Here is a 19,965-nt window from a genome sequence, read left to right as displayed (position 1 = left end):
TGTCAGATGACGTGGCAGTGCAATCTGTAATAGCACTCCATGCACAGGGCTTGTTCCCAGGGTTGTTTGGGGATTTTGGGACATAGGCTGGGTCAGACCCTCAGCCTGCAGGACAGCATCCTGCCTGCGAGGGCAGTCACCACGCAGCGTAGCAGCACGTGGGAGCAAGGCCGGTTCCTCCATCAAGTGCCACTGTCATCTGCAATTGAAGCGGGCTAATCGCTACAGTGTAATACACATTACAAAATACTTGTAATTTAATTCAGACAACTGTATATTCTTAATAGTGAAAAAAAAAAAAATCTAATCCCTCTTTTAAGCTCTGGCTCACCATAGTTTCCAATGGCAATAACCTATTCCATCTTGAGAGGAGAAAATATATTCCCCCCCTCCCTTTTTTTTTTACTCTTTATTTCCTTGGCTGTTCTTTTTTTCTTCTCCTGCCATAAGAATAGAAATTCTGAATTTACTCTGTCTGTCAGGAGTTATTTGGTATACATTTGTCTTGCCTCCCACTTCTAGCTGTGATTTTAAGATAAATCACTTGAGTAGAAAGTCATTCTTTTCCATGCTCTGCAGCCCTTGCCCACTTAATTTCTCGCTGTCATGATATTCAAGCTATATCTGTTACGAAGTATACTCAGCCAGGAAGCAAACTTGGCCAAGAGGGAAAAATTTGTTACTACTTTTTTAGTATTATTAGTTCACACAATTGGTAAAGTACCTAAAACTACAACTCACAGATGGAATACTGATAAAATATTATAAGCAGAGAAGTAAATTCACAATTAAAAATTGCAAGTTTCTTTTAACTTTTTTTTCGTAACAATAATTCAATAAAATCCAAAATGTGCTTTGCAATGCTACTGCATTTTTGGACATGGGGTACTGAGATCTCTTCATCAAAGTAAGAGAAAATTTTTTGCAGGTGGAAATAGATAGGAAAAGATACCTCAGAGGTTTGGAATTATGTTTATGTATATATATATATATAAACTGATTAAGAGGAAATACATGTATTTTAATCAACTGACCTAAAAAAAAAAAAAAATCAGTATACCCACACCATGGCTTATTAAGTTTACTCTGAATTTGTGGAATAGTGAAAACTCAGCTGGAGGATTATGGTGTGTGAGAGTCATTTTCTGAAAAATGCTGATTTGCAGTCAGACATCCTGTCTTCTTCACAGTTTCAGAATGTTAGTCATATTAATGGTGAAATAATTCATACTAAATGAACTAATGGTGCAATTAAAATAAAGTATTTACAGGTTAATTTTTTTTGTTATTTACATTCACATTAGCGGCAAGCATGTAGCATGTAGATTAAAGTAGTTAACAAGTGAATCATTGTAATATTCTTTTGAGGATGTATATATAATTCCTAAACTGAATCAGATGAATCAGTCCTAAATATTAGGAATCTCATAATATGAAACAGCCTGTACCTATGAAATTAGATAGTCTACTTGTTCTGCATAATATCACTATGGTAGAGTTCTACATTATGATAATGGAAAAATTTGTACACTGTATAAAAATGGTAACTGGCAATTTATACAATATGATTATAAAGCTTTTCTTCAGTAACATATGCGTGTGTTCATTTTCTCCTTTTAGTGTTGAAGAAAGTTTCAAGACACTGTTCTGGGCTATATTTGGACTTTCAGAAGTTAAATCAGTTGTCATCAACTATAAACACAAATTTATTGAAAATATTGGTTATGTCCTTTATGGAGTCTATAATGTTACCATGGTCATTGTCCTACTGAACATGCTTATCGCAATGATCAACAGTTCATTCCAGGAAATTGAGGTAAAAATTCCATTTATGGTGAAATATCACATTTACTGTTATAGCTAATTGTCTAAATCTCCTGGAAAATTTCCTTGGTAACCTCTTATTTAAGAAAAATAACACATAGGCTTTTGGAATATATTAGGAGAAAATACTAATTTCACTGTACATTTTTATTATAAAATACCTGGAAATTACCCAGCTGCATGTGCTTGCAATAGTAAGAACTAGACTGGACTAAGAAACTGGTGTTGAACTGTGTTGTGTTCCTGAAGAGGATGGGCTACATTGTGTGACTTTGTGAATCTTTCATTTGCCTCTTTTGTAGTTATTATTTGAGTAGTGTCCCTCTTGCTGCAAGGATGTTCTCGTTCCTATACCTTGACCTTGCAAACAAGTCTATAGCATGCTGTTTTCTTCTTTTATTTAAACAACTGTTGCTCTAGTCCTCTGCAGCGAACAAAACTTTACTTGACAAAGTATTCAGCAGGGCTACTGAAAATCAGCATGAACTTTTGCATGCCAAGGAAAACAAAGGGTTAAATCATTATCATTGTTTAGGAAAAAAAGGAAGCAGATGTCCAGGAGCTAGGCCATCTCAGCCTTTCCCAGGTGATGCCCTTGCCACAGAGCAGCAGACTCAGGTTTGACACTGCTCTGGTTCCAGGTTCTGGTTTGGGGCTTTAGCGTTGTCCAGTGTGAGCAAGAGTAACACACATTCTTTAGGGAGGTTCAGATTCTTCTGACTCAGGAGGCCACAGAACAAACTATCAGGTTTAGAGCAATAAAGACCAGGCTATTATCCAAAAATATGGTGACTGGATACAAACAGCTTCTAAAAACAGCTACAGCAATATTCAGTCCTCTCTGCAGAAAACCCTCTTGAACTTTACAGGGAGGAATAAAGTGAGTGTTTTGGCTAGTGTAAATGCTAAACATAAACCATGGTGATGACAGCATACCTGATTTAATCATATATTCCAGTGAGTGGAAGCAATTAGGCAAGAATCACCTCATCTTTTTTAACTTCATGTTTAAAGTAATAATTTTAATTTAAAATTCTGATACTATGTCTTCTTCACAAAAAAGATAATAGACTAATTGCTACAGAAGAGACCAATAAGATAAGAAATCAAAGCTGTCAGTCTCATTGAGAGATTTACTTTTTTTTTATGTTAACGTAGGATTTTCCCATTTTATTTACTGAGCATGACAGTGTTCCAAGCAAGCAGCTACTCAGTCAAGCCCTAGCAGATGAATTTGAGTGTTGCCATGAAGCTTTAACTTGGGCATTGTATTGTGTGCTTTTAAGTCAGAGCTTTTGTTCTTATCAGTGTGTTTACAAAGAGCACCAAACAGAGGACTGTCTTTGTGATCCAGTATTGGAGACTATTAGCACTCAGTTTGGAGTAACCAATGTTTAAATCAAATCCACTTTGTTCTTCTGTAATTGCATTATTTTAAATGGATTAATAAGAACAGTTCCATTCATTGAAATTTGGTTTTCACAGATTATGAACAAGTTCTTGATGTGTTTGAAATTAACTTCCACCAATTACATTCAAAACAGACATAAAGTTTAGCTAGAGCATCTTTAATAGTCAAGGTGGTATTAACAGTGTATTAACAGATGTGTTTCTGTTTTACAGGATGATGCTGATGTAGAATGGAAATTTGCAAGGGCTAAACTTTGGTTTTCATACTTTGAAGAAGGGAGAACTCTTCCAGTACCCTTCAACTTAGTGCCAAGCCCAAAATCTTTGCTGTATCTCCTACTCAGAATCAAAAAATGTATTTCTAAACCATTTCTGTGCCAAAAGAAAAGCTTTCAGGAAGATGCAGAGATGAACAAGGTAATTTTATAATGTGTATACTGACTGCTAATTTTAAAAGATAAAACCAATTTTAACTTAATTTTTGTTGTTGGCCTGTTTTTCTCTGGAATTTCCCAACATACTTAGTCCATACTGAAGTCAGTCACTATGTACACGCTGAAATTCTTACTTATTTTTTGAATATAAATATTGGTCTACATCTGTAATCAGTTAAGTCCAAAAATACCATTGTAAATTTACAGTTCTTCCTGCTTCTTGTCACAGAATCAGAGAATAATTCAGGCCGGGAGGGACTTCAGGAGGTCTCTGGTCCAACCTCCTGCTCACAGCAGGGTCAACTCTGAGGTCAGGCCAGGTTGCTCAGGGCTTCATCCGGTCAGGTCTTGAAAACCTCCAAGCATGAAGGCTGCACAACCTCTCTGGGCAGCATATGCCACCGCTTGCCTGTCCCTCATGGGGAAAAAGTTGCTTCCTCCTGCCTCTCATTTGAATTTGTCCATTGTCTCATCCTCCTGTCCTGCAGCACTGTGAAGAGCCCAGCTCCATCTCCTCAATGACCTCCCCGTATGCACTGGGGGCTGCTGTTAGGTATGCCTGAAGCCACCTCTGCTTCAGGCTGAACAAGCCCAAATTCCCTGTGTCTCTTCACAGGGCAAGTGCTCCAGCCCCAAACATCTTGGTGATCCTCTGCTGAACTTGCTGCAGATTTTTAACATCTTTTTCACTGTCTGCCAAGTCCTTTTCTGCAGAGCTGCTCCCCAGGTAGCCAGTCCCCAGCCTGTGTTGTCGAAAGAGTTATTCCTTCCCATTTGTCCATATTGAAATTCACAGGGTTCCTGTCAGCCCTATCCTCCTGGATGGCATCCCTGCCCTCAAGTGTATCAGCTGCCCTCACCAGATTTGGCTTTGTCTGACAGGATTGTGCCTCAACACCTCCTCTGACACCTGGTCTTTATCAAAGATGTTTAAAAGGGCAAGTCCCAGGACAAGACCCCTATACTACCTTCTAAGCACAACCATCCAGCCAGGATTTTGCCAATCTAGTTGTCCACCCATCCAGACAGTAACATCCTAATGTGGATACAAGAATATTCTAGGATACAGTGTTAAAACCCTTGCTAAAGTCAAGGTAGAGGACATCTCCAGTTCTCCCCTCATCTGCAAATCCAGTCATTTTATCTCAGAAAACCATCCTGATGGTCAGACAGGTTTTACTTTTCATAAATCCACACTTACTTTTCCCAGTCACAGTCTTCTCTTCCATGTGCCCACAAATGTGCTCCAAGAGGACTCAATCCATTATTTTGCCAGTTACTGAAGGGAAGCTGAGTGGCCTGTGGTTGCCCAGATCATCATTTTGACCTTTTTTGAAGATGGGTTTGACATTTGTCTTTCTCCAGCCTTTGGGGACCTCTCCCAATCTCCATGATCTTTCAAAGATGATAGCATATTTGCAAGGACTTCATCTGCTCTCTCAGCGCCCATGGATGCATCCCATTGGCTCCAATGGACTTGCCTGGGTCAAATTCTTTCAAGTAACCCCTGACTTGATCCTCCACAGCCGGTCATTCTCCTTCTCCTCAAATCCCTTCACTAAGCACAAAGGCCTGAGAGACTGTTGGCGAAGCCTGAGACAAAGAAGGCATCAAGTCCCTCAGCATTACCTGAGTCTGGTGTCATTAAATCCCCTGCCCCACTGAGCAACAGGCCCGCATTTTCTTTGTTCAGCCTTATACTGCTATTGTAGCAGGAGTAGCTCTTCTTCCTGCCCTTGCAAATGTCAACTTAAGGTGAGCTTTGGCTTTTCTAACATCACCCTCACTTGCCTGGGCAGATTCTCCCTTTGTAACCTGTTGTCGTGGTTTAACCCCAGCCAGCAACTACATCATGCAGCTGCTTGCTCACTTCCCCCTCACCCAGTGGGGTGGGGAGAGAATCAGAAAAAAAAAGTAAAACTTGTGGGTTGAGATAAGAACAGTTTAATAAAGCAGAAGGGGAGAAACTAATAATGATAATAATGACAACAATAGTAATAAAAGAATTGGAATATACAAGTGATGCACAGTGCAATTGTTAACCACTCGCCAACTGATGCCCAGTTATTTCCAGAGCAGCACTCTGGAAAAAATAACTCCCCCGGCCCACTCCCCCCAGTTTATATACTAGACATGATGTCACATGGTATGGAATACCCCTTTGGCCAGTTTGGGTCAGCTGCCCTGGCTGTGTCCCCTCCCAACTTCTTGTGCCCCTCCAGCCTTCTTGCTGGCTGGGCATTAGAAGCTGAAAAATCCTTGACTTAAGTCTAAACACTACTTAGCAACAACTGAAAACATCCGTGTGTTATCAACATTCTTCTCATACTGAACCCAAAACATAACACTATATCTACCAGCTACCAGGAAGACAATTAACTCTATCCCAGATGAAACCAGGCCACCTGTCTCTGCTTCCACTAAGAATGCAGCCTGCTTTTATTGTAAAGTATTCTGTTATCTGTTTTATTTACACAAGTGCAATGAAAAGCACTTGAGTTGATTCATTCCTGTATCTCATGGGCTTATTTAAGGAGTTTGTAGTCAGTCTGTTTTTCCTGCAGTGTCTTGGTATAAATCAAATGAATTGCTTTAGCAGAACATGGAGCATAGCATATAGTGTTAGGTGGTATTTGAAGTGTAAAGACTAGCAGTATTGTAACACATTAGGGAAGAAGAGCTTTGCAAGACAACTGGTCAGACATAGTGAATAGAAAGGTGAGCGTATGGTAACATTCACACAAAAGAAGAAATTACAGGTTTGTCATGGTGGCAGAAACAAATGTGTCAGCATCTTTGTTAAAACAGGCAGTAGTCCGAGCAGAGGCCTGCTCAAGGTTAGGAGTTTTTGAGTCTGTAGTCAAGAGTCATTAGTCTGGATGCCAGCAAAGTATTTACATGCATCTGTCAGCTCTCTGTCACCAATGTGAGAAGCGCTTTTTCCATCACAGTTATCAGTTGAAGAGTAAAAGAGAAAAGAAACTGGTTACAATCCTAGAAGGAAAAAATGGAGCTATAGGGAAAGATACTGTGCCTCTGACAAGCCTCTGCCTCTGGTTAAGTTCATAGTAGTCTATCTAAACAAACACAGATGTTACAAACACTGTCACCAAAGTCAACATTGTTATCAATTTTAGATGTCTCGTGTGTGCTACCGGTAATTTTTCTAACATTTCACAGATCTCACTTCATTTTATTTGGGAAATCTAATCCTAATGTATTTAAGACCCAACAGAGGTGATACTGCATTTGCTCAAGTTTTTAATGACTCTGGCATTTGCAAAACTTTTCATCAAGCTGCTTGATGCAAATCGATTTCACAACTTCCATGAGTGATAAAGTCATCACTGAAAAAACATGACTTTAAGGAGATGCATATAAACTTCAAATTGAGTGATGGTGAGAAACAACAAATCAAAGGATATTTTTTTCTAATTCACTTAATTTGTGACTTTGAAAAGCACGTAAGTTAGAAGCTTATTTTTAATGACTTTTTAAAGTGAAATTTATGTTCCCATAAAACAGGTACTCTTAAAAATCCCATTCTTACACCCTAAGGAAAGAAGCTGGATTTTTATCATTCCTTTGCAAAATTATATTCAAATCTAGCAATTCAGATGGCTAGAAAGGTGCAAAGTGTAATAATTACCAATTCTAGATAAAGCAGTGACAGTTGTGTCTGCTTTTACAGCAGTCCCACTGAAAGAGAGCTGTAAAGATGCAACCATCGTTCATCAGATTTTTTCCTAACCCTGAATTAATTTTTAGTCTTGAAATATTAATGCTTTCCACTCACTGCAGATTGTAGTATAACTAATGCTCAATGAAATGTGCTTACTCCCAGCCAAAGCAGCTATAAAACTGCAAATCAAATTTGAAAACAAAGCCTTTACATTGAAAAACATAAAGCAGCTGAGTCACATTTATTCATTCCTCAGCTTTTCCAGCAGGGTGACTGATACTGCCAAATGATTACATTTTTACTTAACTTTTGGACCGCCACATACTGTGGAGCTGACTTCATCTGAATCTGTCAGATCCTTCGCACTTCTAAAACGTAACTAAAATGTTTTGTGTCACATTTCGACCCATTGTTGATGACTCGCTCTTGTTGAGGCTGTTTTATGGCATCTTCTCAACGGCATTCTCAGGCTTTTTGGGTTTTGACTTTGGACTCATCCTGTGCTGCACAGGTTGGTGCTGCTGTGACAGCTGAGTAAGGAGCTACTTGTGCAAGGAGCTACTATAAAGGCAATGAGCTGTGCAAAGATAAGATTTGGCAAGACCAGACCAAGACTCAGTGGCTGTGGCTGTGCTAGTAAATTAAATGTGACAGGGAGCTTATCTGGGCACTGAGGCCAATTCAGGAATGGCTTGCCCCTATTCAAGTAGTTTTCCTCCCAAAGTAGGGTTGCTGCAAGCTATTGTCCCCAGACCATTCCAGTTGCCAAACTGTGCCTAGGGAGAGAGACAGTTGCTCTGGTGCAAGTCCTACTTGGGAGGACACTAAAAGTTTACTGATGGAAGACACTGCATTGCAGTACCCAGAAACGTTGACACACGCTTGAGTTTACTGATTCAGAGCCAGCCTGGGGGTCTTTCCTCCTGCAAAGCCTGCATCCTCTCAGTGCGAAAGTGGCAGCAGCACCAGGGTGAGTGTAAAGACAAGAATTAGGATGGGAAGGGGGAAATTCTGCCCCTAGAGACAGCTCTGCCCTGATTACGGTTGGCAGAAAACAAAGCCAGATGCCATGAGTGCTAAACGGTGAGTGATTTACAAAGCTGTGTTCAAAGTGTAGCACACCAGAAACTGATTTCTTGAGACATATCTACATATAACAATAAAGGCTGTGAAGATGTTTTCTTTCAGGCTGTTAATTAAAACTTTCAGATTTCTTCTGTTTCAGGCTAGAATTGTTGTTTTAAACATCAAGTGAACAAGAAACTCAAACCAAAAAAGGGGAGAAATAAATGAAGAAAAAGGATAGTTTTAAAGAAACCTACTTTGAGTTTTATTCTAAATTGAAAAATTGCCTTGTAAATGAGAAAGTTTATGGTTTAAGAGTCACAGAACTTGTTCATCTTCCTGAGCTAAAAACCAATAGTGGCAGATGATGTATTTAAGCCTTTTTCTTAAAACATGGCCCTTCAGAATAGAAATAAGGAACAACTAGTTATTGAAATAGTTCTAAACCCTCACTCAAACAATAAAAAATATGTTAACTTTTACTATAAACAGTGTTTCTGAAATTTTCACAAATGACCTCTGGTTATAGGAGCGCAAACTGAGTCATTTTCTGGGAACCTCTTTTCTGGTCCAAGCACGTACAATTTACTGGTGCTCCAAGTTGTCAGCTGCTTCTGAAAACTGGGATTTAAGATATTAACAGTGCTACACAAAACAACTACAGTAGTTACATTACTATTCTGATTGCATTGAATTTTAAGTAATACTAGAGAACGATGAAATGAGAAGCAAGTTTAAAGAAGGTTTTTTCTAAGAGCAATGATCCATGTATGCTGCATCTTTTCTTTCACACAACACTCCTGGAGGAGAGTTATTTTTGATAGGGTTTTTATCATTGTTTTATTTAAATTACATTTTTTTTCCTCTTCACTTACTCATATGTGGATGTTCAATAGATATTAACTTAAAAATATGAATTCTAGTTCAGTCATTAATGTGACAGGCTGACTTTACTCTAGTAGTAATTTTGGGGAGAGGAAAAACCTGTAGGTGTGGAGCTTAAAGAGGGTTTAAAAATTTTGTGTAAAAATGAAGTTATAATGAAATCTTGGCAATCTCTGCCACCAAGTGGTCATTCAGCAACGTACAGTGGATGTTCTGCCCTGTTACTGTTATACCTTGTCCTGGTTTCAGCTGGGATAGAGTTAATTGTCTTGCTAGTAGCTGGTACAGAGCTATGTTTTTGAGTTAGGTATGCGAAGATTGTTGATAACACTGATGTTTTCGGTTGTTGCTAAGTAGTGTTTAGTCCAAAGTCAAGGATTTTTCAGCTTCTCATGCCCAGCCAGCAAGAAAGCTGGAGGGGCACAAGCAGCTGGAAGGGGACACAGCCAGGATAGCTGACCCAAACTGGCCAAAGGGGTATTCCATACCATGTGATGTCATGCCCAGTATATAAACTGGGGGGAGTGGGGGCGGGGGGATCGCCTCTGGGGGACTAACGGGGCGTCGATCGGCAGGTGGTGAGCAATTGCACTGCGCATCATTTTTATATTCCAATACTTTTATCAATACTGCTGTCACTTTATTAGTATTATCACTATCATTATTAGTTTCTTCTTTTTATATTCTATTAAACCGTTTTACCTCAACCCATGAGTTTTACTTCTTTCCCGATTTTCTCCCCGACCCTTTCTGGGTGGGGGGGAGTGAGTGAGCGGCTGTGTGGTGCTTAGTTGCTGCCTGGCGTTAAACCATGACACATAAGCAGATTGAATGAAGTTACACACTTCTGATTTACCTGCCAACTTTCAAGGTGTAGTTGGTAACTAATTAAAAGTACATTGTAGTGTTCAAAAAATGCAGAGTGCTGAAGGGTCACAATTAAGATAAAGATGTTACAGTGTGTCTGGTTTTACAAGTTTGCAGCATCTCACTTATTTCACCATGTATTACCGATTTTGCTATTTCAAGTGAAAATCAAATTTTAGTTAAGCGTTGGATTAACTTTTGAAGTGAACCAATGTAACATAAATTTGAAACTGCTAATTGGCATGACAGATTACATTTAAAATACATAATAAAATACATAATAAATATGAAAAAATACATAATAAAATTAAATGCATTTGTAGATTATATGTAAACTGGTAAGTAACAGGATCATGAATGGTATCAGCTGCAGAAGAAGTCAGAGATCCAGAAGGGCTGGGACACCAACCACACAGCTGGAGCTCAAGCTCACCACTAGAGCAGCTTTGGCCAGGGCGACTTTCCTCTGCCACTGCAGAGGAAGTATACTCTTCCTCTTATTCTACTACATTATTTCCAAAAATTGTAAATTAGGAAACCAGGAGCTGAAAAAGCAGGAAGATTGTTTTTCTCTTTTAATCTAGCAATAAAGGTAAGGCCCAAGAGAGTATTATTAGTTCTAAAATCCCGAAAGACATAGTGATTACACATTCGTGTAAACTCACTAGGCACTATTTTTTATTATAAATCAGGTACATAGTTTAAGTTAAAATGTTTAGATAAACTTATGTTTTCTAATATATATTCAAAACATTTAAGGTAGCTTTATTCAAGCAAGAAAAAGCAACAATAATTTGCCCTTTTTATACATCTTTAATTCAATTTCCATCCAAATTAAGGTTAATATGTTAGAGATAAATGTTAATTATTTATATATATATTTATATATTACTTTGTATCTTCTATCATTATTTTTGCTTGGTTAAATAAACATATTGTCAATAAATATATAATGTTTTTAAAAGTATGTGTATATAGATATTGTGAATCTTTCTAAAGAACAAAAAGAAATTCCAAATTAAGTGTAAACTTTATACTAATTGCAAATTAATATTTTTTACCAGTAAGTGTAATCTTTTCTTCAGGAAAAAATATCAAATTACAAACCTGATCTAGTGAAAGATGTCCCTGCCTGTGGTAGGGGGGGGTTGGACTACATGATCTTTAAAGGTCCCTTCCAACACAAACCATTCTATGATTCTATGAAATGCTAAACAAAATCTAAAAATATTGAAATTATTCCCTGTTTGCAGATTCATGAAGACTTATTTGCTTTACTGTTAAAGTGAATATAAAGTTATATGGAAAGCTAGAAAACTAGAAGACTTTTAAGGAACAAGCTCTGCAGCAGCTGGGAGAATTGAGAATTTTAATTGATGACCTCATTGCTGGTTAAACAACTGAATCTGATGCCTCATTTAGCCTTTTTATACCTATACAATTCCCAAGTTTTTTATTTTAGCCTTTGTGTTAGTACATGTATGTTAGAACGAAGCCCCAATAAAGCTCTCTGCTGAGATGTTTTTATCATTTTCTAATTGACATCTGGTGAATATTTGTCACATATTCCATATTCCTACTTCCATTTATTATCAAAGTTCAACCATGGGAATTTCCCATTATACCTCAAGAGGTTATAGTGATTTCAGTTGCAGGAGAAATGGCTATACGAAGGCTTTGGCCTTCATTAACGTCAGGCATTGTGTTGCGGGCTCCCTTGATGTGTGACATGCCTGTACAGCTGCATAAGCATCTAACCCTCCCCTGCCTTCCTCCCCATCACACTATGTCCCAGCGTATCCGACATATTACTTACCAGTCCTCAGAGTGTCCCAGTTTGCTTATCTGTAGGTACTTGATGCATTAAGACACAGAGACAGCCAACATGGAGAACCTCCACTGGAAGTACAGTGTGATCCCACAGGATCTGAGACACTGCAATGATAGCCCTGTGCTTTAAAACAGTAAAAATTGTATTGCACCATTTATAATTAGAGAACTGACTTTTTAGTGACAGTCGCACTTATGCCTCATCCAGATCAATCATGATTTATATATCACTTTTTTTTTTTTTATTTCTTGCACTACTACTCATTGAACTGGCCCCATTATCAATCTAAAGTAATATCATTCATTTCATTTTGACAGTTGCTATTCATTCTTACTGCAGCCTAGTCATGCAGCTTTAGTCTCAGTTCACCATTTTGTGATGCTTTAGTCCTTCTCAAAGATGTAAATCGGTAACGAAGCCTGCAAATTGCATCCTCCGTGTTTCATCAGGGAGTGATGCCCTTTCCTTTCAGCACATGTAGTAAAGAAGATGCTACTCAGAAATGTTAGCTGATAATTTTGTGGTCCGTGGCATAAACTGCCTAACAGATTACATTCAGCCATTAGTGCAAGTGAGGGGAGAAGCAAACTGCACATTAGTTACGGGCAAGCGCTATGAACAGAAGGAAAGGGGTAATGCTGCCACCTCTCCTTCTTCCTTGGCTTCTCCCACACCCTGCCCTGACTTTCGCTCATCCCTTGCCTACAAAGCTGTGCCGCACCAGTGCTGCCTTCCTCCTGACGCAGATCCCTCTCCTGTGTACCTGAGGAGGAAGGGAAAGCCTGCGGGGAGGTGGCTGCTCAGCTCTGGTCCCTTGGGCATGTTAGGAGCAGGTGAGAGGCAGAGTAAAGGGAGAAAACCTCCCAGTTCTCACCTTCCAACGTCACAGTCTGGAAAGGTTTGTTTCAACTCTTGTGATGAAATTCTGCACATAAAGAGGACTTTACGACAGTAATTTAATTTACCACAAAGCAAATTGAGCTTAACAGTTAATGTTCTGTCATACGATATATGCATGAGGTAATTTAACCATATTGTTCTTCTATTTATTTTGTACTATAAATAATGTTTCCATTTCAGCTTGGTCAAAGAAAGCAATCAAGTATAAGAAGCTCAGATGAAATCCACTTAAACAGTTTAAACAATCCTCCAAGGCAATACCAGGTAAAAACCAGTTTATTTTTAAACAAACTCAAGAAGTAGTAGAACAGGCAGACTGACAACATGAGGACAGTTTTGAATTTATGTTAAACAGCATGAATCAAGAATAAATCCACAGACTTTGTATATATCAGACATAAATGCAATGATTTAGGTATTTGCAGTACAATCTGAGGGTGTTTTTCTCTCATGCTACCCTTATAGTACAATATTTTAAAGCGCTTGAAAAATGCTTTTAGTTTTAGACAGGTTGAGTCCTCAACTGCACAGTGTGAATTAAGAAAACCAAAAAGAAACCCAAAATCTTCCTGTTCCATCTGCTGAAGCAGCTCAGCTTATTGTGCCACACCTCCATATACTAATACCTTAAGCTCTGCAAGTATCTTTCAGCCTTTATGCTATCAATACAGTCTGTTTATTCTTTGCCTCCTAAACAACTGCAATGAGCCTTTGTGCAGTTAAGTATAAAAAGACCCAGCACAGTCCATATAAAGCTCAGCTATTCTGGTCCAGAGGCTGCTCCTTTTCTTCCTGCAAGACTACAAAGCAGGTGGAAAGGAAGAAGCAAGAGCTGCCTGGGCAATGGAACAAGATTATCTGAATGCAAAATGGTAGAGAAAACAAGTATACCTTTTTTAACCATAAACCAAAAAAAAGTTTTCCCCTTGGGCAGGCTAGCTCTGCTCCATTCTTGCATTATACAGTATCTGCACAAGTCTTTTCCAAAATCTCCCTTTTTCACAGCCAATTTCATTATGATGCAGTGATAGATATTAGGATTACAAATTCATCCCATAAACATGAGGATGTGTGGCTTTGTATTTGAAACATTCTCAGATTATTAGAATAAACAGTACAGCTGCTGACCTTGCAAGCATGACTGTAGTGATGGTCTGGAACCACTAATCTGGGACAATTCACCTCACAACCACCTCTGGTCAGGTCCATTACTGTGGAGATAAAAGCAAGACACATAAACCTATGTATATTTTATATCTCGTAGTGAAAAAACAAAAAGTATTGTGTTGTCATGGGTTACACCATATGAAAATATTAAACCCAGAGATAGAAAGATAGATCATCAAAGGTAATTAGATACGTTGTTCTTATTCAAGTAATTTAAACTAATGGGAGAATCAGGGGCGGAATTCATTTTTCCTGGAAAGGTAAAATTGACATCTAAATTTCCTGGCCTAGGTTCCCCTTATTATTAGCAGAGAGGGTAGTCATTCTAATGGTGTGATTTATTTGATCAGTTTTGGTTGTCTGAGATGAACTGTGCTCTCAGGTTTGCTTTTTCTATCCATAGAGGGAATTAAAGGTGACTGCCACAGGTATGTATATTTACGTTAGAAAATACCTGTATTTGGTTAGATAAGTCCCAGCTGAGATGCTTAAATGACTCTTAGAATTGTGGGTCCCATCTTCTCTAAGCCTCTCCTTGGGAAAAGATAACTTATCAAAAGTAATATAAAAATAGATTAAAATAAACTGATGGCAAAAGGGTTTAGCAATTAGTACTGCTAATCAGGGTCATTATCATCTTCTGGTGGCAATAAAGGCTACATGGTTTCACCTACGTGGAGATCAAAGCTGCAACTGTATTAGTCACATAGACTCCAGTAGTAGGTTAAGCTTCGTGAATGATAACATTTGTAAGATGTGTTTAGTTTTCTAACTTTCATGTACATATATGTGCAGAATCATAAAGTTTAAATATCTACTGTAGATGAAAGCAGAGATTTTTACATTATATTCCTTTAACCTAGCAAGTCCTACACTGAAATGTCTGAATGCAACAGAAGGTAACAGAACTCATATTTTGAAATGTCATAGCAATACTAGAAAATCCAACTAAGAAAACTCCTTCTTTTCTTTCTTCTCTGCAGAAAATAATGAAGCGTCTCATTAAAAGATACGTACTGAAAGCTCAAATAGATAAGGAAAGTGATGAAGTCAATGAAGGTGAGTATGTTGATGAATTGTATGTTTATCTCTAATCAGAGAATCAAAACAAACTAATTAAACTGGTTACATATGCCACTTGAAAAAAATGTTTCCAAAACACTTGACATGTTTACAAGTGCAAGATGTAAAATTACCATGAAATTGAAGTTAAGGAAGAGATGTGGCTTTCTGTCTCTGCTCTCCCATCAGAAACTATCACTGATCTGATGACTTCTTGTGAAAAGTGTTGCTACTTCTAGTAATGCCCATGCATTTCCCATGGTGAGACTGCATTTAGTGCAGCAGCTGGTTTGGAGCACTCCTCTATGAATACTTCCTTGTGTGGATATGTGTTCTTACTGGGGATTCATATATGGGGACACTAGTGAATGCACTTCACAGTAATGTTCTTGTCTGTTTGCGTCCCTCTGGTGCTGGAAAGACACTTAGTGTAGTAGGAAAAGCAGAGGACCGCTCTCTTTTGGACAGTGAGAGGCCTTGTTGCTGGCCAGGACTCAGGCACCCCCAATCTGCATGATCTACAGAAAAGGACCTGGGGGTGTTGGTCGACAGCCGGCTGAATATGAGCCAGCAGTGTGCCCAGGTGGCCAAGAAGGCCAACGGCATCCTGGCTTGTATCAGAAATAGTGTGGCCAGCAGGAGCAGGGCAGTGATCGTCCCCCTGTGCTCGGCACTGGTGAGGCCGCACCTCAAATACTGTGTTTGGGTTTGGGCCCCTCACTACAAGAAAGACATTGAGATGCTGGATTGCGTCCAGAGAAGAGCAATGAAGCTGGTGAGGGGCCTGGAGCACAAGTCTTATGAGGAGCAGCTGAGGGAACTGGGGTTGTTTAGCCTGGAGAAAAGGAGGCTGAGGGGAGACCTTATCGCTCTCTACAACCACCTGAAGGGGGGTTGTAGCGAGGTGGGGGTCGGTCTTTCCTCCCAAGTAACAAGCGATAGGACAAGAGGAAATGGCCTGAAATTGCACCAGGGGAGGTTTAGGTTGGATATTAGAAAAAAATTCTTCACCAAAAGGGTTATGAAGCATTGGAACAGGCTGCCCAGGGAAGTGGTTGAGTCACCATCCCTGGAAGGATTTAAAAGACGTGTAGATGTGGCACTTAGGGACATGGTTTAGTGGTGGAGTTGGCAGTGTTAGGTTAATGGTTGGGCTCAATGATCTTAAAGGTCTTTTCCAACCTAAATGATTCTATGATTCTATGATCTCTCTTACAGCAGAACAGCAGCTTCCATCTAATGGATCATTTGAGTTTTGTGAACTGATGTGATCTCTCACATTTTTGTCTTCAGATATGTTTGATTCCTGAACTGCATCTTCATATTCCTGTCCCTAAGCCACCATTCACCAATGGGCAGCAGAGCATCCACTTTTTCTGTTTCAACAAAGAAATCCGGAGAAAACCCATAATAACTGTGAGATATTTGGATATGCTGGGTTTTTTCCTTTGTTTCTTAATAGTGTCATCTTCTAATGTCTGTTACAGGTGAACTGAAGGAAATTAAACAGGACATCTCAAGTCTCCGGTATGAACTCCTTGAGGAAAAATCTCAAAATTCTGAAGATCTGGCAGAACTTATAAGGAAACTTGGGGAAAAACTGTCAATTGACTCTAAGGAAGAAGAAAGCAAGAGATAACCTAAATGTTTAAGAAATGCAACAGAACATTAACAATTCACTTAAAGCCATATTTCTGTTTTTCTCAAGTCTAGCTCACATTTCTACAAGATATTCAGAAATTAAATCATTCCAATTCTTTATTAAAAAACCACAGTGGCAAATCCTCTGGGTCTACGGTAGGGAGGAGATACCACTTGAGTAAAGATACTTATTTTTTCTTTACCTGCTGAAGAAGAGTTAATTTGAGATCATTTTAATATTCAATTTGTGTCTTTCAGAATTCCAGTGGAATCTTGATAAGCCCAGTCATAAAAGATTAAAAGCATAAATCTAAACTTTTCCTACATAAAGTGGTTATTTTTGCAAATTTCCTTTTGTAGACATTCTTACATATATTTTAGTGAAGCAAAAGAGGAAAATTCCAGGCTTTTACATATTTATATCAAAAGATATTTAATTTTTCAAGCATTCCCAACTAGCAAAAAAAAAAGCTAACTGCCTTTCTTAAAAATGTGCAGGATATTAAATTTATTTGAACGTTTCCTTGAAGAGGTAGATGTCAGAATACTCAGTGCACTGTGTTATACTTTTCCCTACTTATCCCTGTCACCACTGGACTATCCTGAAAGATGCCTAGTTTCCAATGGGAGTTAATGCATTAAGAAAGAAATATTTTTCACCAAGTTTATTGAAAAGCTATTACTGAGGCCTGAAGAAAACTTCTTTAACCCAAAATAATTAATCCTTGAAGTTCTAATCTGTTCCAGAATTACCAAGTTCTCCAGCTTTTATATCTTGAACTAAAACTTGCAAACTGCAGGGTAGGGGTTTGAATGTAAAGCTGGTAACGTTTATTTAAGGTGGAAGATACTAAAATGTTGGGTGCAAACCCTCTCTCTGAATTCTGGGAACATCATGCGTTGGAGACCGTGTTTCCCCACAGCTAAACTTGTTTAAATCATTGAATTTTGTTCAGATCTATCCTTAGCAAACAAAACCATGTTGTTCCAAAAATTCGTGAAGTCTCATTTTCTGTGGATTTACATCCCTTGTCCTTTTTTCCACTGGAGAAAGCTCAGCTCTTGTGCTGTATTCCCTAGGACTCCTTTAATGAAGAATCTTCCCTCCATGTCATCAGCACAAGCCTCCAACACTTCCTCCCTGCCCACTGCAATAATTCTTCTATGTCTCCTTCTGTTAAACTGGAGAAGAGGTAGCCTGTGCTATGTCTGGCTGATAGTTGTGTGACTGGCTAGCTAATATGTCTCTGCAGGACAGTCTGCTGGTTTGTCTCTCCAGATAGATACAGGCTAAATTCCATCTAATTTTTCCTTCAGTTAATACAGTAATTTGGATTTCACTCTTCTGACAATCACCAATTCTGGGACTGTTAGAAGCATATATTACATTGGGGATCCCTGCTCCTCTTTAAGGTTGGTTGAAATTAGTGAAAGGGCTGTGAAAAATTGTAACAGGAACATCAAGATGTATAACACACCTATAGAAGCCTTGTCTGTTTAGGAAACAAGGCTGAAAATGGCTTGTCAGTAATTGCTTTTAAATTAGCTTTGTGAAACTTATTGTGGAATGTATCAGAATGTTTCCACCTCTCCCTTTTAGGCTGGAAGTTATTTTTTAATGGGTTTAGATTAGTTTCTAGCTGAATTTACTGATAGTCCTTTTTTAAAAAACTATTGGTGAAATCACTGTGTATTTTCAGGGAAAAAAAGAGTGTATTAGAATGTGTTTTGAAATCATGTGGAGACAGGTGAAGGCAAGGGCCTGTGTCCTGCCCGGAGAGCAATGGAAGCTGGTGTGGAGGTTGGCCTGTCCCAAGGGTGTTTGTCAGGGTTTGGGGGAACTGCTCAGCCTTCTGCTTGGCCCATTAGTTTAGCCACAAATGGAGCTTGTGGGACAATCCATGTCCTGTGGGCCTCAGGCGTAATGAACTCGGGGTTTAGAAACTTTTAAGGCTTCTTCCCTTGAGGGAGGAGAAGGAAAGTGAGATTGTCAGAGATAGTAGAGCAGTTTGTATTCAAAACCACAGTGTGCTGGCCTGAAAAACTGTGAGCTACAGAATAGCCAATTTCCTAACTTGCCTTTGATCACAAAAAAGCATTACCTCATAACCTGCAGTATTTCCTGCGGTAATCAACAGGGCGTACTGCAGACTCTGAGATGACCCGACTGGCTGGTCTTTGCCAGAAACACTCCGGTTTCTGTGTCAGCCGTTGTGTGGAAAATGAAGGCAGTTGGGGTGATCTTGGGCTGGAAGGCAGCGTGACGCTAACTTCACTGCCTTTCGGCTCCTGGATGGTTCCTGCCCATCTCCCTTGGCCAGGACTGGCCACTGATTTTGAGTTCCCGCTTGAGTATTTTTGGGCCTGGTTTCCTGAAGCAGTGAGCACTTACTACAGCTCCAATGACCGCATTAGAGGCCATACTGCTCAAAGCACATCTTCCACCTTTGGCAAGCTCTTCACAAAATCTGTTGGTCAGAACTTGAGGTAACAAGGACAGTCAAAGTTCACTTTCAGTAATCAAAAGTCTTTATTTTAGGTCACTGTAATGTGCAATATGCATCTGCGGTCTAGTGCTAGATGGTGGTAAAACCTTCGATCTCTATAAACCCAAGTAAGGAACTACATAAACACTGTTCAAGATCCAGGCACTTTTAAAGTGAAGATTTTTATTACAGAGGTAAAATGGACACTGTGAATTTGTTTAAGCCCAAATTTTGACTTACCTTAAAACTATAAGATCATAATGTATATATTGTATTTCATGAAGAAAATACATATGGATTTTTTTAATTCAATGAAGATATTTTATATGTAGTTATTACTTATGGAACAATTTGTTAAATATATTTGAAGAGGTCTATTGCCAAATGTGTGTGACAAGCAATGTTGTATTTAAAATGAGCACAATACCAAATATATTATTCTGATAGAAAAATTAAATGTACCAGACTCAAAATGCCTTTGTGATGCATTGTATGAATACATTGGTCCTTCATTGGGAACCTTTGGCTGCTCTTGCTTAGAAGATAACACCAAGACAAATATAGTAAAATACTTTTATTTACTAGCAACCCTAGTACAAACAAAATTTTGCAGAAGGAACAAAGGTCTTTTCATACTTGATTAGACTCAAGGTCAAGTGTTTTGTCAGCTGTGACTAACTGTGACTGATGCTAGATGTTTCAGAACATCTA

At 38.8% G+C, this 19,965-nt stretch overlaps 1 protein-coding gene across 1 annotated transcript in view; it reads left to right on the top strand.

The window, feature by feature from the left end:
- The window catches only part of TRPC6 (transient receptor potential cation channel subfamily C member 6), a 113,720-nt gene extending 94,009 nt beyond the window's left edge, over nucleotides 1-19,711 (top strand). The window contains exons 8-12 of the mRNA XM_052812918.1: nucleotides 1,621-1,816; nucleotides 3,448-3,651; nucleotides 13,079-13,162; nucleotides 15,049-15,124; nucleotides 16,615-19,711. Of these exons, the coding sequence (XP_052668878.1) occupies nucleotides 1,621-1,816; nucleotides 3,448-3,651; nucleotides 13,079-13,162; nucleotides 15,049-15,124; nucleotides 16,615-16,766 (712 nt within the window). The 3' untranslated portion in view covers nucleotides 16,767-19,711. The remainder of the gene's footprint in view (nucleotides 1-1,620; nucleotides 1,817-3,447; nucleotides 3,652-13,078; nucleotides 13,163-15,048; nucleotides 15,125-16,614) is intronic.
- Nucleotides 19,712-19,965: the final 254 nt, after the last annotated feature.

Source organism: Harpia harpyja, chromosome 17 (assembly GCF_026419915.1).
Source record: "Harpia harpyja isolate bHarHar1 chromosome 17, bHarHar1 primary haplotype, whole genome shotgun sequence".
Taxonomy (NCBI): Eukaryota; Metazoa; Chordata; class Aves; order Accipitriformes; family Accipitridae; genus Harpia; species Harpia harpyja.
Note: the sequence above shows the minus strand (reverse complement) of the source record. Positions and strands in the feature narration are given on the sequence as shown.